Here is a 16,141-nt window from a genome sequence, read left to right on the forward strand (position 1 = left end):
ATAATAAAATGTAACATGTGAAAGCTGAATAGAGCTTTCATTTAAAAATGAGGGGGCAGAATTAGAGAAATTCAATATTCCTTAAATTAATAATTTTTCTGGGGCACCCGGGTGGCTCAGATGTTAAGCGTCTGCCTTTGGCTCAGGTCATATCCCAGGGTGCTGGGATCAAGCCCCGCGTCGGGCTCCCTGCTCAGCGGGAAGCCTGCTTCTCCCTCTACCTCTGCCCCTGCTTGTGTTCCTTCTCTAACTGTGTCTCCCTCTGTGCAATAAATAAAATCTTAAAAAAAAAAAAAAATTAATAATTTTTCTCAGATGTGATAATAGTCTTAAGATTATATAATAGAATGTCCTTAGTTCTAGATGTATGCTTAATTAAGTATTTAGGGGTGAAGTGTTATAATGTCTAAATCGTACTTTCAAATGGTTCAGGAAAAAAGTATGAGAGAGATAAAACAAATGTGGCAAAATGTTAACACTTTATAAATCTAGATGAAGAGTATATCGGTATTTATTTCAAATTTTTCAGATTTAAAATTCTTTAAAATAAGAAGTTAGGAAGAAAATATTCAGGATGTAAAAAAATAAGAAAAAAATTAAATGGAGATAATAAAAACAAAGCAACTAACCCATTCTTTTTCAACTCTGAAAATGTTAGAGCCTTTTTGTAAGTAAAGTAAAGGAAGTCCAAGGTGGCATTTCAAAAAGTGACTCTACCAAACATCCTTAGCAACTAAATATTAGTACAGTAACAATAAAGTATATTTAGGTCTCTCATTAAAGACTAAGATGAGCTTACATTTCAATGGATTAAAAATAAAATCAGAGAACACATGTACTCAACTATTTTATGGCAGGTCACAAGCAGTAATCTCTACTTTTCTTTTTGATGGAAAGATTTTCCGGTCTATTTCTCATAGCAAAAAGTCAGATTATATTTTTCATTGTAAACTCACTCTAGAAAATCAAGCCATTCAGCACTGCAGTCAAGGACTAGCTGCTCCCGGAGCTGATTCAGATGTCTGTAATTTTCTACAATAAAAGGAGAGTGAAAACGGCTCACAGCTTTTGTGCTAGAAGAGGGGAAGAAACATAAATAGGAAATCAAGGTTACTAAGAAATCACTAATGCAATCACTTCAGAAAATTAAAGTAGTTATTTATTGTTCTCTGATGAACCTTGAAAGTAAATAGCTGTAAACAGAGAACATTCTTTAATTATGGTGCTGAACTCTATTGATTCCAAAGATCTCTGTTGTAAATAAAGTACTTGGAGTTCACAGGACTTTGTTCAGGAGCTCAAATGCATTTCAAATTATATCCATATGGCAAAGTCAAAGTTTAGAATTTCCATTTCATAAGCAGAAAGCTTTTTTCTTTAAATTACACTAAATGAAAATGCTTGCTTATTAAAAATCAGAAGCAAGTAAGTCCTGACAAAGCTGGGTACATGGATGAAAGTCCTATTACTCTTTACGTTTGATACTTTTCTGTATAATTAATGTATTTCAGTGAAAAAAGAAAAATATAATTACAAAGAATAGCAATGCATTAATTCAGGAGGCAATCAAAGAAGAGGAATGTTGCATGATCTAACTGTAGATTCACAGTGGCCCCAGATGGGAAGAAATATGACATGCTCCTCTTGTGGGCTTGTGTATCGTCTGTTTCTTCATCGAGAAGCTGTAGAGCACAAAAGGGGATGCCATGGGTTCCCAGTTAAAAAATCCGGGCCAAGGCTTTATCTCTAACCACTTACTTGCTACCTATTTAACCTTAAGCAAATATAAGTGACCTTCTCTAAACATCTCTTTCCTCATCTATAAAATGGGAATAATGATAGTATCTACCTCATAGGTACTGTTGAGAGGATAAGATAGTGCTTAGCACAGTACCTATGTCCTATGTCATTAGTACCCAATGTTAGGAGTTGTTCTGTGGAGGTGGTGATTGCTACTGCTGTTGATATTACTATTATGATTGGACCTATGAGAAGAGAAGATCAGGACTGAGTGATACGCAGGTGATGACAGAGTGTAATTACTGTTCTTTGTTTGCTCCCCAACTCCTGTCCCAATTAAGTTTAATTTGGCCAGTTATTGGACCAGGGGTGAGCCTTTCATATTCAAATTCTGACTAATATTCTAACCTATCCCTGTCAAGGTTCCAATAGCCAAATGACATATAAAAATAACAATGAACCTCCCCAAAGCCATCTTATTTATTCATTCAATTTACATCATTGAATGTTCAAAAGATGCTGGCACTGATTTATGCCTTCCGTGTTGCTTCTGAAATGTCATCTAGATTTCTATGCCAACATATTTATCATAGCTTTCTCTTCTGATAAAATTCATTTAGTGAAACATTTCAGTTTCTTAGATAATTAGATGTACAATTTTAAATAATTTCTCTTCGTAAAACATACTTCAATTCATGAGCTGTAAGGCAGGACAAAAGTAGATAAAGGAAAGAAAGCCTGTAAAGAGAGAAAACAGCCCCTAAAATCAACAATACTCAAATCTCACCTACAGCTTCTAGTAACACAGGAGAAAAAAAAAAAAACCCAATGGTAACAGAGCTAAAGAAACCCATGACTGTGCCTTCAGAATCCTTTGATAATGGCAATGGATACTAGTTTTTTTCTTTTAATTAAATAATAATCATTCACAGATGTTAAAATTTTCTTTTATCCTTAACAGAGTTCCTTCATATAAACACCAGCTACTATACTAGTCCCTCTTCTGCTCACTTAGACAAATGTAACATTTTCATCTCAAGTTCATGCAAGCATATTAATAACAGTAGCAATAAATACTTCACAAAGAATATTACTCACAGGAGTATATACTTCGCTAATACCACTTCTTTATATGAGTCCCCTTTGGGGGATTAATGCCTAATCAAGGAGAAAAGGCAGTCTCAATGTGGTTCTCTAATTCTGTTTTTGATTAATTTGTTTTCATCAATTCATGAATAACTTACAAAAAAGAAGCCATAAAGAACTGTTATAATTATGTGCATTGGAAAGCATCAAGAATAAAGAAATGCAGAACTCAGTGAGGTAGAAAATGAAATTTCAGCTTCCTAAAAGAAATTTCAGGTAGAGCACTCAACAGGAATTTCAAGCAATCAAATTAACCTTATTACTGAAGATGCCCCAATATTTTTTTTCATGTGTTTAAAGTGTACTCTGAGGTGTAAGAATAAAATGGTAATTTACAAAACAGGAAAACAAATGTATACAAGTAAGATACTCTTTGGAAAAAATATTTTTAAATCAATGATAAAAAATATTTAAAATAATTATTTCTTTGGTTAAAAGTTCCATAAGAAAACCAAAGGGAAAGAATTACTTTTTATGTCAAGGATGTTGTTATCTTCATTCCAGTAGTATACAGGTATACACATGTCATAATTCACATTAATAAGAAAAAATGTAATTTTAAACCCACCTTCCAACCTTAACCCAATCAGTTGGTATACAAGATACAGCAGAATTCTTTACTTCAATCATAAACTAAAAGAAATACAAATAAAAATTAGATATTTAAGTGATTAACCATTATTAAAGCTTCCTCAAAATTGTGCTATAAATTTAGTAAATACTATTCTAAACATTCAAAATAAATCCAGTATTGTTAATAGGAAAGTTCAAATACGTCCACACAACCAAATATCATTAATTAGGGTTGCAATACTTGGGATAAAGTACAATATGTATTGATCGAAAGTTTGTAATAAGCATTTAACTCGGCATTTTAATGTTTATAACATTGTCATGTGCACTACATGTGGCGATTTTTCTTTTTTTTAATGGCCTCTTTCATTTATTAGTACCCAATTAAGAATTCTATTATACTCAGTAATAAGAATGAAGTTCTTACAAAGTACATACAATTTTAAAATGTCAATTACGATGTGCTATACCAATTTCAGACATGGCCCATCCCCTACTCTGAACAGAAGAGGATTCATTGTCATAGTTTTTATCCAAAGAGCCCAAGTGCTCTAAGAATATCCTCATGAAAAAGTACTGATTTCTTCAGCTATTAAGGGAAGAAGAGATTTCTTCCCATCAGTGTTTTAAGTTTTCACTCATATGAACCATATCTTTATAGAGCCATGTTCTGCAAGCAAGCTTTTCTGAAATCAATCAGGAAGCAAGTGAAATAAACTTCTTCTATCATGCCTTTCCTTTTTAGCATTAGTTGTATATCATCTCTTCCTCCTGCTCACTCTCCTATATTACTGTAATAAAATTCAGTGTTTTATTTAAATGAATAAACACACAAACACTTATTTTATACAGGAGGAAACCCAGAAGCTCTGTGGCTACCACTAATTTTGAGATGGCACAGGAACTTTTTTACACATACCAGTTTTATAACATTTCTGGTATTTATAATATGCATATTATTAATAATATTGGCCTATCTTTGAGTTTATTTTTCTATATAGTTTTTACATTCATTATAATACAGAAATTACTGGTTAATTTTAAGAATTTTGGGACTAATGATGTCTTCCTGGATAGAGAGAAATTAATACAATTTCAAATCTGCTACACCCAGTTAAATAGTGAAGAGTCAAAAGTCTAAAAAAGTTCCCTTCGGCTACAAAAAGGAACTGAGGAAAAAAACCCACAAAATAAATATCATTGACGAGAAAGAAAAGCACATTAAGACCATGCTAAAAAATTCTGCTTAAATATTATTCGTAAATGTCCTACAAGAAAAGCATAATGATCTTCTTATAAAATAATTCTGGGAAGAGCTATGCCTGCGGCAAACAGCAAAACTCAAGGCCGCGGCGGCTCACTAATACTTGGAAAAGACACATCTAGATCTATAAACACAGAGCTCCGCAAGAGTTACTGTGTAAGGAAAGGTGGAAATTTTGAAAAAGAAGCTAAAACTGCCTCAGTGAGATCAGTGGGCAGCCAGACAGGCTGGCTTACTTAAGTAATTTGCCATCACACTGCAGCACGGGGCACTGGATCCAAATTTATACCTTATACACGTCACAAATCGATTCTAATCATGGCCCTTTAGAGCATGCTGGGAACAGTCTGGACCATAATGGTTCAATCTGTAAGTATCAAGGGTCTACTCTAAGGACCACAGTTCCTCAAACAAGCCATATGCAGAGGCAATACTCGATGGAAAAGAGGGTGAGAGTTGGGAAGGCCCACATGGACCTCCTGCTTGTTACACCCCTGGGGTTACTTCTTCAAGTTGGCGCTGGTCCTGTGTGTCCTCTTCTCAGCTGGGGTTTCTCTTGAGAATTGTCATCTACTAGCAGGTTTTTTTTTCTCTTCTACACTGCCTAACGAATAGGAAATTTTCTCTCTGCTTCTTTTCACAAACATTCTAAGAATGAGCAGACAAGGCCTTTAAAAAACTTTATTGCTACAGAAAAGGAAACTAAAATTGGAAATTAATATATATTTCAGAAATCTTAGAAAATTCTCACAAACACCTTTCCATGCTCTATAGTTCCTCACTTTCTTAGGTGTTGATGCAAGAAGTATGTCTTGATTTGTTCTAGTAGTTTCTCACATACTCCTGGGATCCAATTCTGTCTTGGTTAAACGTCAGATACTGTTACTCAAACTACAGGCTGTCGTATCACTGGGCTTGCATCATTGCTAAGTTTGCTTAATTCACTCCAGAAACCGCTCTCTGTTTTCTCCAATACCACACTTAACCCATTCCTACTCTCCCTCTTTTCTTTCTTCTCTCTCAAGAATTCTCAAGTATTTTTTCTTTAGAAGTAAGATGTAACAGAGAATAATTTTCACATCTTAAACACACTAAGCAGAATTCAGATATGCTGCATGCTGTGAATTAATAAAATTTTTTTCTAAAGATTTTCCCCCAATATTTCTTCCCTTTTCCTTAAGAATACTACTACTTACCAATACTGCCCCAAATCTAAATATCACCCCATATCCACTCCATATTTGATTCAAGGTTAAAAGATGATTCTCTATATACACAAAATATGAGAAAAACTATCTCAGAAGCAGTGAGCTAACTTTCTGCTTTCATTATTTTCTTACAAATACTTTCAGAGTCAGAAATAATACAGTCAATAAGGCTTATAGTATTCTAATGAGTACATGAAAACTGAGAACAGAGGTGAAAAAGGAAAGTTGTCAAAAGTATCACTGGCTTGACAATCTACTTATTTTTCCCAATAATAACAAAATCCATGTACCACATGGGGCTGCTAAAATAGGTTTTTAAAAAATTATTACAAAGTTATAAAATTTCAGAACAGAAGGGTATAAAATAAGAAGCACATACAAAGTAAGGGTTTTCCTGCCTTCCTCTCTCACTTCTCAGAGGTAATCATATTTGATGGAGTCTGTTCTTGGTCCTGTAAGTATCTTTAAATAATTTGCTGATACCATTAGTACAATTTTTTAAAAGAGAATTTGACTATAACAATGCTGAATATCTAGAATTTATTTGGTTTGAACAGAATCACTAATTCTCAAAAAATGTTGTAAAAGTGATTCTGAATCAATATACTATTCAATTTCTATAGGTTTTTAAAAACCAGTAAGAATTCATCCCACAGTTAATAACTAAGAAATTTCTTGCCTCAAACTCATCACCTTAACCTAATAAAGGTTAAGTAAAGAATAAGATAATTTACCTCCCTAATTAGTTGTAACTCAGTTATTTTATCTCCATACTGTGCTTTTTCTTAAACTTCACTGCCACACTGATTTAAAAAAGAAAAAAAAATCTAATCTACTATCCCTTATGAATTCCTGATCAGTTTTCCCCATTTTTACTGTAAAACTACCAGCTGGATCCAGGACTGTCTTCCCAAGACTTAAGCTTTATTTCAGTTTGCATAGTATGAGCTCTAAAATGTCTGGGTTTCATAAAATAAAACCCAAGATGTTGATAATCCTTGTGTTAATATTTGTAAGTAGAGTGAAATAAGGAACTGGTAGAAAGACTGGAGTCAGGCAGGACTGGGCTTCTGATTTAGGTAACTTACCTAACTATTCCATCCCTCAGTTTTCTTCACTACAAAATGGGAATAACCCCTTTCTGTGTTGTTACAAATGTTAAATAATATACATAAAGTGCTTAGCACCATTCTGATCAAGTGCTTGACAAATGGTAACTATATTAGTAGTAGTAGTATATGAATAACATTTACATAGGGCTTTAATGTATGATTAAAAAGCACTTTCACGTATTTTAACTCAATTGGTCTTTGGAGTAGTCTCATGACATAGGTGATTCTGCCTTGGTCACATAGCACGAAGGGGGAAGTGGCACTTCACACCCAGCTTTTTCCTACTGTCATACCAGGTAACCGCCTTTCTACTACATATCTTTTATTAATGTTATTAAGCAGTTTTGATCATCTCATTTTCAACAAATAGCCCGGAATAGTGGTACTAAGGTCACTTGTTTCCTTTGCAACGTCCTGACAGCATAGTGAAACCAACTGATGCAATTAAATATTTGGCTGGACGGTGGGGGGGCCACTAAGTATAAATATTGTCACATTATTTTTCTGTTATATAGACTTCTAGGTGGAATACATTGTGAAACGTCTGCCTGAGGCCAAAAGATTTGAGTCCAAAAGATACACTGACTTAATCAATGGTCTATTACATGGCAGAAGTTTAATAAATATTTTAATAGGGGCCCCTGGGTGGCTCAGTCGTTAAGCGTCTGCCTTCGGCTCAGGTCATGATCCCGGGGCCCTGGGCTCAAGCCCCGCATCGGGCTCCCTGCTCGGCGGGAAGCCTGCTTCTCCCTCTCCCACTCCCCTTGCTGTGTTCCCTCTCTTGCTGTGTCTCTCTCTCTCTCTGTCAAATAAATAAATAAATAAATCTTTAAAATAAATAATAAATATTTTAATAAAGATTATAATCTGTAGGGTTTCTTATTTCAAATAATTATACAAATCAGCAGTCTTTTGACTAAATATATAAAGTAATGCAAATGTTTAAAAATTTTATTTGAAATTAAGCTCTTCCCCACTAGAAAAATATCTGCTTTTTAAAATCCTGAATAAAATGTTCATCCATCCTATGGAAATTATTCACAAATTTCCTAATTTGCTATCTTAACGAAGTAGAATTTCTCAAATTCCCTCAGTTAGGCTCTCTATATTTTATTAAACATAAGATATAGAAGTAGCATGCCTCAAGACTCAGAATAAGACCAAAGGATACAACCACATTTAAAAAGCATACTTCTTCCTGATTCTCACTCAGATATTAATAATATCAAACTTTAAACTGAAGTATGCATGCCAAAAAACACATTCTGAACAGCAGTTACATCAGCTCATGGAAGACTCACTAATTGTAGGTTTTCGCTATAGTTTTGGTTTTTTTTTTGTTTGTTTGTTTTTTTCTTGCTATTTGTTCTCTAGCAGCTATACTACTAACTTCAGAAGGAAACCCTACCTTTTAATCACTGTGTGATCCAACCAACACAGGTGGTTCACTTCTATCATTTCATTATCTGCAGGCCAGAGATCAAAGACTAACTTTTCTCTCCTGGATTTAGGGTAAATGAATCCTATAAGTTATTATTAACAAGAGTCACATTTTCTATAATACAATTTCAACAAATAATATTAAAACACATGTAACATTAAATTGCATGATTTTACCAAGAGAGTAAATAAACACACAAAAAACTGTTATTAAAATAATTCTTACCAACACAAAGTATTACGTCGTATTTCCAAGGAACAAAAGAGAAAATCTGAAAACAAACAAATATTCATCCTATCCTCGGATTTTTGTTTACATTTTAAAATAACTTTTCTACTTGAGATAAACAAATGCAAAATAAAAGTATGTTGACATTACCTCCTGTCCTGACACTGTTACATATTGTACAGAAGGATTTTTTAGTATTTTTCGTATTTCTTGTAAATGTATTTGGATCTTGTCAGTAACTTCTTGAATTTCATCCTTCCTCTTTTTTATTAAAGGGAAGTCAGTAAGGTCTTCGAATAATTCAGTTTTATTCCCAGTTCTAAAAAATGAAAAAAAAAAATGCAAATACATATATTGAAGCATACTACCTATACCAGTTATCAATTATTTTTCACAGCATGATAAATACCAAAGGGTTGGGAATCAGGAAAGCAAGGCTCTAATCCCAGCTCTGTCACTAAGTATTTATGGGTTGGTTTCTTAATTTCTTTGAATATACAAAATTATCCCAACATCATTTTCATTTTGCAAGTTCATGATTCCCGTGGTGAAAATGAGAGATAAAATTAAATATGTGTTGTTCACCTATGCAGAAAATAAACACGAATGTAAATACTGTCTTTCTTCCCCTTTTATAAAAGAGTTCTTTGTGGAATGAACTATAAAATGACTACGTCGTAAAGGAAAACTTTGCTTCTGTGGTTTATAAACAACGCAGACTACCGCTGGGAATCTAGGAAATAAGTGTAAGATGCCATCTGACTCCCACGTTTGAATTAATAAACTGCTACTATTTGTTCTGCCTGGACTCTATCTTTTCATCATCTGGTACCTGGAGAAGTACTGTTATCTGTCCTTGATAATGAACTGCCTAAGTTTTATATGGCAGAGGGTTACTTTCAGCTATCATAGATAGCCTTTAGCATCCCATCCCATTTCTAATTTCAAATGCAACGTCTACCAGTACCGCGAGGGAAGCTTACGAATCCATACAACAAATGGCAAATCTATTAGTTCTTCCTTTCCAGCAGTGACAGTAATCTAAGAGTCTACTACTTACTTGGCAGCTTGTTCATTAAGCATCCTTAAGTAACGTTCCACTGGACTGAGGAGTTCAGGAATCTCTAAAATAAATGCCTGGAGCAAGTCTGACCGAACATGGGAATTAACAGCAGGTATTAATGCTTGAAATTCTGACTTCAGGTGATACAGGGTTTTGACAATCAAGAAGAACTCTTGCGTAGAACACTGAAAAAAGAAATCTTTTTTAGCTAAATAACATAAGATATATGAACATGAAGTTTAATTAGTGGTCTTTTAATTAGTGGTCTTTTCTTTTTTAGTTAATGGTCTTTTTCAAGTTAGAATCAGAATTCAAGAAAATTTTAATTTACTCTATATACTAGTTAATTGAAATAAAGTATTGTTGATAACTTCTAAATGTTAAATTAATAGTTCAAACACTTTATAACATTTTAAAACTCTAAAGAAAATAATTTGGGCCAGGGAGAATAAAGCCAATACTTGTTCAATAATTTTTCACTTTAAAATATATTGACCATATAGCAAAAATGCAGTAACCAATGTCAAAAATATAAAGGACAATTCTGGGGAAATATCTGCAAAACGTGTGAGAAATAAATGGCAAAATTCTTCCCAGTTTAATGAGCTCTTCTTACAAATCTACCTGGAAAAGATGAATAATCCACAGAATAATGGCTAAGTGAACTGAATATGCAGCTCATAAAAAAAAAGAATGTCCAATAAGCACAATTAACCTCACACATAATTAGAACAAGCAAATTAAAATGACAAGATAGCATTTGTCACTTATCAGAATGCCAAAGATTTTAAAACCTGATAATAGCTAAGTCACACAGGCTATTAAAAAAGACACTTTTATATACAATTAGTAGAGGCATAACCTCTTTGAAGAGTAAAGTGCATATACCCTTTGCCTAAATAATTCCACTCTTAAAAATTAAACAAAAACTATACTTAACAAGTAGTGAAAAAGTATGTGTATCTGAATATTTATAGTAGCACTATTGGTAATAATATTAAAAAGATGAATAGGAAACAAGTATCTAACAATTGGGATCTTATTAGGAAAAGCTCATACAATGTAATAGTATTAAACAGTTAAAAAAAATTAAGACATCTGTACATATTGATGTACAGATCAACATGGAACTCCATAATTTTGACAAATATTAAATATACATAGTATATGTTTATACTATATACCATATGTATTTATACAGTAAAATTTCATTTTTGATTCTTCATATTATATGCATTATTCTATATAGAGAAAAATATAAATAAAAAATATCTGGAAGGGTACACATGTTAACGTACTCTAGTTACCTCTGGGTGGTGTGTATTCAGGGGGAAAGTAGAGGAAAATGTTTTATTCTTTATTTCATACCTTTATAAACACTGTTGCAATTTTTAAACATGAACATGAATAATTTTTACTTTTGGAACTTCTGATAAAGAGAATAAGCTGAACATGTACATCTAATTTCACACTATCTTGAAACTACAGTCCAAGATTGTTTAAAAAGGCATAAAACCTCAAGAATAACTAGAAGAAAAGACAGCAGTAACAACATCTTAGAAACTATAAAGTAAATAGATAAGTGGTAACTGACTTAGAAGATTCAAAATATTAGCATTTCAAGCTGGCTATGAGGAAAACTAGAACCCAACTTGAGTTACACCAAGAATCCTAAAAGACTCAGAAATTAGTGGCACAAATTATCTTTGGAAGTGGAAGCTGGGAGTGGGTGGGTGGGTAGAACATGACTGGTTGCAAATGAATTAAGAAGCAATTATCCCTCAATATTTTATTCCTCTCCATGCCACTGAGCAATCACTATTTTCCTAACCAACAAAAGACTAATTTTATTATCTGGAGAAGGTAAAACATAGTGTACCTGAACCATCTTCAGGCATAGTGAAAGATGAGAATACCACCAAAAGCAAGGGATTAAAATAAGAGAAAACGGAGATTCCCAATTGCCTCCACCTAGCTCCCAGAACATTGTTAGCCATTCAGGAGGCTAAAAGAGTGCCTAGGGAATAGCACAGGCCCAAGAGGAAAATTCTGAAGATACTAAAGCAGGAGTTCACTCCAAAAATGGATCAGCTAGTACACTGTACAGTTTACTTCATATTTTGCAAGCCATATTCCTCTACAGAGATCTTTTTTTTTTTTAATTTTATTTATTCATTTGACAGAGAGAGACACAGTGAGAGAGGGAACACAAGCAGGGGGAGTGGGAGAGGGAGAAGCAGGCTCCCCGCGGAGCAAGGAGCCTGATGTGGGACTCAATCCCAGGACCATGGGATCATGACCTGAGCTGAAGGCAGTCGCTTAACCGACTGAGCCACCCAGGCGCCCTACAGAAATCTTATCAGCATTTTATCCACTGATAAAACTCTTACCCACTCTTTAAAAATGATCAGGCATCAGATAAAAAATTCTAACATGAAATGAAAAAACCAAAACAATCAATCAATCAATCAACAAATACTAGAGGGAATACAGCCTATATACGTAGAAGAAAATGTCTTAGAAAAAATCAGTATTACTGTTGGTGGGAATGCAAGCTGGTGCAGCCACTCTGGAAAACAGTATGGAGGTTCCTCAAAAAGTTGCAAACAGAGCTACCTTATGATCCAGCAATTGCACTACTGGGTATTTACCCCAAAGATACAAATGCAGTGATCCGACAGGGCACCTGCACCCCAATATTTATAGCAGCAATGTCCACAATAGCTATACTATGGAAAGAGCCCAGATACCCATCAAAAGATGGATAAAGAAGATGTGGTACACATATACAATGGAATACTATGCAGTCATCAAAAAAATGAAATCTTGCCATTTGCAATGATGTGGATGGAACTACAGGGTATTACGCTAAGCGAAATAAGTCAATCACAGAAAGACAATTATACAACCTCACTCATATGTGGAATTTAAGAAACAAAACAGGATCATAGGGGAAGGGAAGGAAAAATAAAACAAGACAAAATCAAAGAGGGAGACAAACCATAAGAGATTCTTTTTTTTTTTTTAAAGATTTTATTTATTTATTTGACAGAGAGAGAGATAGCAAGAGCAGGAACACAAGCAGGGGGAGAGGGAGAGGGAGAAGCAGGCTTCTTGCCGAGCAGGGAGCCCGATGTGGGACTCGATCCCAGGACCCTGGGATCATGACCCGAGCTGAAGGCAGACGCTTAACGACTGAGCCACCCAGGTACCCAAACCATAAGAGATTCTTAATCATAGGAAACAAACTGAGGGTTGCTGGAGGGGAGGAGAGTGGGGGGATGGGATAACTGGGTGATGGCCATTAAGGAGGGCACGTGATGTAAGGAACACTGAGTATTTAGTAAGACTGATGAATCACTGAACTCTACCTCTGAAACTAATAATAATACATTGTATGTTAATTGAATTTAAATAAAAACATTAAAAATAAATAAACTTAAAAAAAAACAATATCCTCAGTTAAACAGAGAAGAATGCAATCATGAAACAAGAACGGGATACTTTTTTTTTTTAAATAGGAACATTCAGAGAACAGGATTCAATCAATTCAAAAAAAAGAACTTCAAAAAAGAAAGAACCTAAATATAACTCAGGAAAATTTCCCAGAACTTGGTTGCCAAATTTAAAGGCTCAACACATGGGGTGCCTGGGTGGCTCAGTCGTTAAGCGTCTGCCTTCGGCTCAGGTCATGATCCCAGAGTCCTGGGATCAAGCCCCGCATCGGGCTCCCTGCTCCGCGGGAAGCCTGCTTCTCCCCTCTCCCACTCCCCCTGCTTGTGTTCCTGCTCTCGCTATCTCTCTCTGTCAAATAAATAAATAAAATCTTTAAAAAAAATAAATAAATAAAGGCTCAATACAATGGATGAAAACAGAACCAAATCATGGCAAATCATCATGAAATCTGAGAATATCAGGGATGAAAAGAAAATGTTTCAATTTCTGGAAGGAGATAAAAAAGTCACACCAAGAATCAGGAATCAGACTATCCAACAAAAATAACAGAAGCTAGAAGACAATGGAGTAACACAAAATTCTAAAGGAAAATAATTTATAGCCTAGAACTTTATACCCAAACTACCAATCAAATGTGAGTAGGAAACAAGACATTTCCAGGGGCGCCTGGGTGGCTCAGTCGGTTAAGCATCTGCCTTTGGCTCAGGTCATGATCCCAGGGTCCTGGGATCAAGCCCTGTGTTGGGCTCCCTGTTCAGTGGAGACCCTGCTACTCTTTCTCCTTCTGCCCCTCCCCCCTGCTCATGCACTCTCTCTCTCTCAAATAAATAAAATCTTAAAAAAAAAAAAAAGAAAAGAAAACAAGACATTTCCAGACAACATTTCAAAACATTTACTGTTGACCCTTGAACAACACAGGTTTGAATTGTGCAGGTCCACTTCTACACAAATTTTTTTGTATAAATACTACAGTACTGCAAATGTATTTTGTCTTTCTCAAAAGAAATTGTCTTAATATTATGATTTTCTTCACATCTTTTCTCTAGCTTACTTTATTGTAAGAAGACAGTATATAATAAAATATAACATACAAAACATGTTAATTGACTATCATTAAACTTCAGGTCAACAGCAGGCTATTAGTAGTTAAGTTTTGGGGCAGTCAAAAGTTATACATAGATTTTCAACTCTTCAGGGGTCAATGCCCTTAACTCCTGCACTGTTCAAAGGAGTTGAGGTCAACTGTACTTCCAATACCCTGTCTCAGGATGCTTCTAGAAAATGCACTCTATCAGAATGAAGTGATAAACCAAAAGGAAGACACAGAATTTTGAACAAAAGACTCAATTCAAGGGAAATAAATCAAAGAAGATAGCTATACAACTAGTATAGAGGGCAATCAGTCTAAGTTGGACCAGGTAAAATGAAATAGAATATTTGATGAAAATAAGTATCTTGAGATGAGAAGATGATTTAGGGTTGAGTAAATGATAAGTACACATAATAAATAGTATACATAAAATGAATTAATGCTAAGAACCTATTTAGAAAGAAAAAATTATTAACTAAAAGGAATGAAGTAAATTATGCAAAAAATTAAGAAGTTAGGTCCAACTGAATAAAAGCTGAATCTAAAGTGTATCATAAAGTATCTCTTCACCAGAGAGGCCACTGTATGATGGGAAAGATAAATATAGAGGCTGGATTTTTGTAATGTGGAGCCTAGAAGGTTTTTGGCCAACAGTCAATAGTTATTTATTAAATAGATACATTCTAACAAAAATGAAAACTAAAAGTAAACATTTCAATACAATTTTTGAATAATAATCTCTTATAATTATTGTAATCTGAGGATGATTTTTCATCCTCAGATATAAAATTTAAGTCAGCAACAGCAGCAAAGTGAAAACGAAGTGCTTTGCAATTTTAAGTGCCCAAGGCACGTTGTTTTCAAGTTTCTTAAACAAAATAACTCAACAGAGCTGCCAGAAAGCTGAAGAGAAGGGTGAAGTAGTAGCTCCTGGAGTCACTCATGTTCAATCCCATCTCCAGCAGCAAATTTCTCTGTGGAAGAGCATTAGAACACATCCGTAAGTGTGGAAAAGGGTCATCATGGGACTAGAAGAACTCCAGCCTAAGTTCCATACTGAGAACGTGGCTTTAGGCTTATACCAGTCTGGCCAAGAAATTATTCTCGCCTACCAAATTCTGGAAACGCTCTCCTCTAACATTTACTAAGTGCTATAATCCTTTAAATGTATTCACCAATCTTAGCAGTTATGTATCATTTTCTTACAAAACAGTTCTTGAGCAAAGTTAGTATGGGTTTCTAAGACTAACACTGTTCTCTAAGATTTGAACTTGAAGTTTTACTATAAGATACTAATTATGTGTGTGTGTGTGTGTATATATATATATATATATTTATTTATATATATATTTAGTAAAATACTTTTACTAATCAAGAAATGTTTGTTTTGTTTCAGGGTCGGCCTTCTTGGTATCTTCTATTATTATCGACATGAAAAATACCTATTTGTGACTATTCCATGGCACTTTCCACACAGCCATATGGCCTAGGCTTACCACTTCCACAATATCCAAATAGTGTTCCTAACCATTTTATGAATTTTACATAATTGGCACAGTCTGTGCCCAGGATATCACTCACCATTTGGTGCATACAGCAGAAGCTTATTTAGAGTAATCTAATGATAAAGAACAGACATGTGTTTGGTGGTGTGTTCCAAGAGCCAGCAAACTAATCTATAAAAATTAGGTTGAAAGCATTTAGACTTCCTAAAGTTGGTCTGTTACCAAGTCATTTCTAATCCTCACTTTTCAAATCAATCTTCAGGCACACTTGTGTAAACATTAAAACAGCAATAAGGAACAACTTCTGAGTGAGTC

At 34.4% G+C, this 16,141-nt stretch overlaps 1 protein-coding gene across 6 annotated transcripts in view; it reads right to left on the reverse strand.

Annotated features, from left to right (window-relative positions):
- Window positions 1-16,141, reverse strand: part of MSH3 (mutS homolog 3) — a 236,554-nt gene that overhangs the window by 71,388 nt on the left and 149,025 nt on the right. For all 6 annotated transcript variants that reach the window (XR_013445733.1, XM_078067114.1, XM_078067112.1 and 3 more), the window contains 4 exons: window positions 9,773-9,960; window positions 8,863-9,031; window positions 3,455-3,519; window positions 957-1,073 (listed from right to left, as the gene is read on the reverse strand). Coding sequence is in view for 5 of the 6 variants with exons in the window: in XM_078067114.1 (XP_077923240.1) it covers window positions 957-1,073; window positions 3,455-3,519; window positions 8,863-9,031; window positions 9,773-9,960 (539 nt within the window). In the remaining variant the exon portion in view is untranslated. The remainder of the gene's footprint in view (window positions 1-956; window positions 1,074-3,454; window positions 3,520-8,862; window positions 9,032-9,772; window positions 9,961-16,141) is intronic.

This window comes from Halichoerus grypus, chromosome 2 (assembly GCF_964656455.1).
Source record: "Halichoerus grypus chromosome 2, mHalGry1.hap1.1, whole genome shotgun sequence".
In the NCBI taxonomy this organism is placed as follows: Eukaryota; Metazoa; Chordata; class Mammalia; order Carnivora; family Phocidae; genus Halichoerus; species Halichoerus grypus.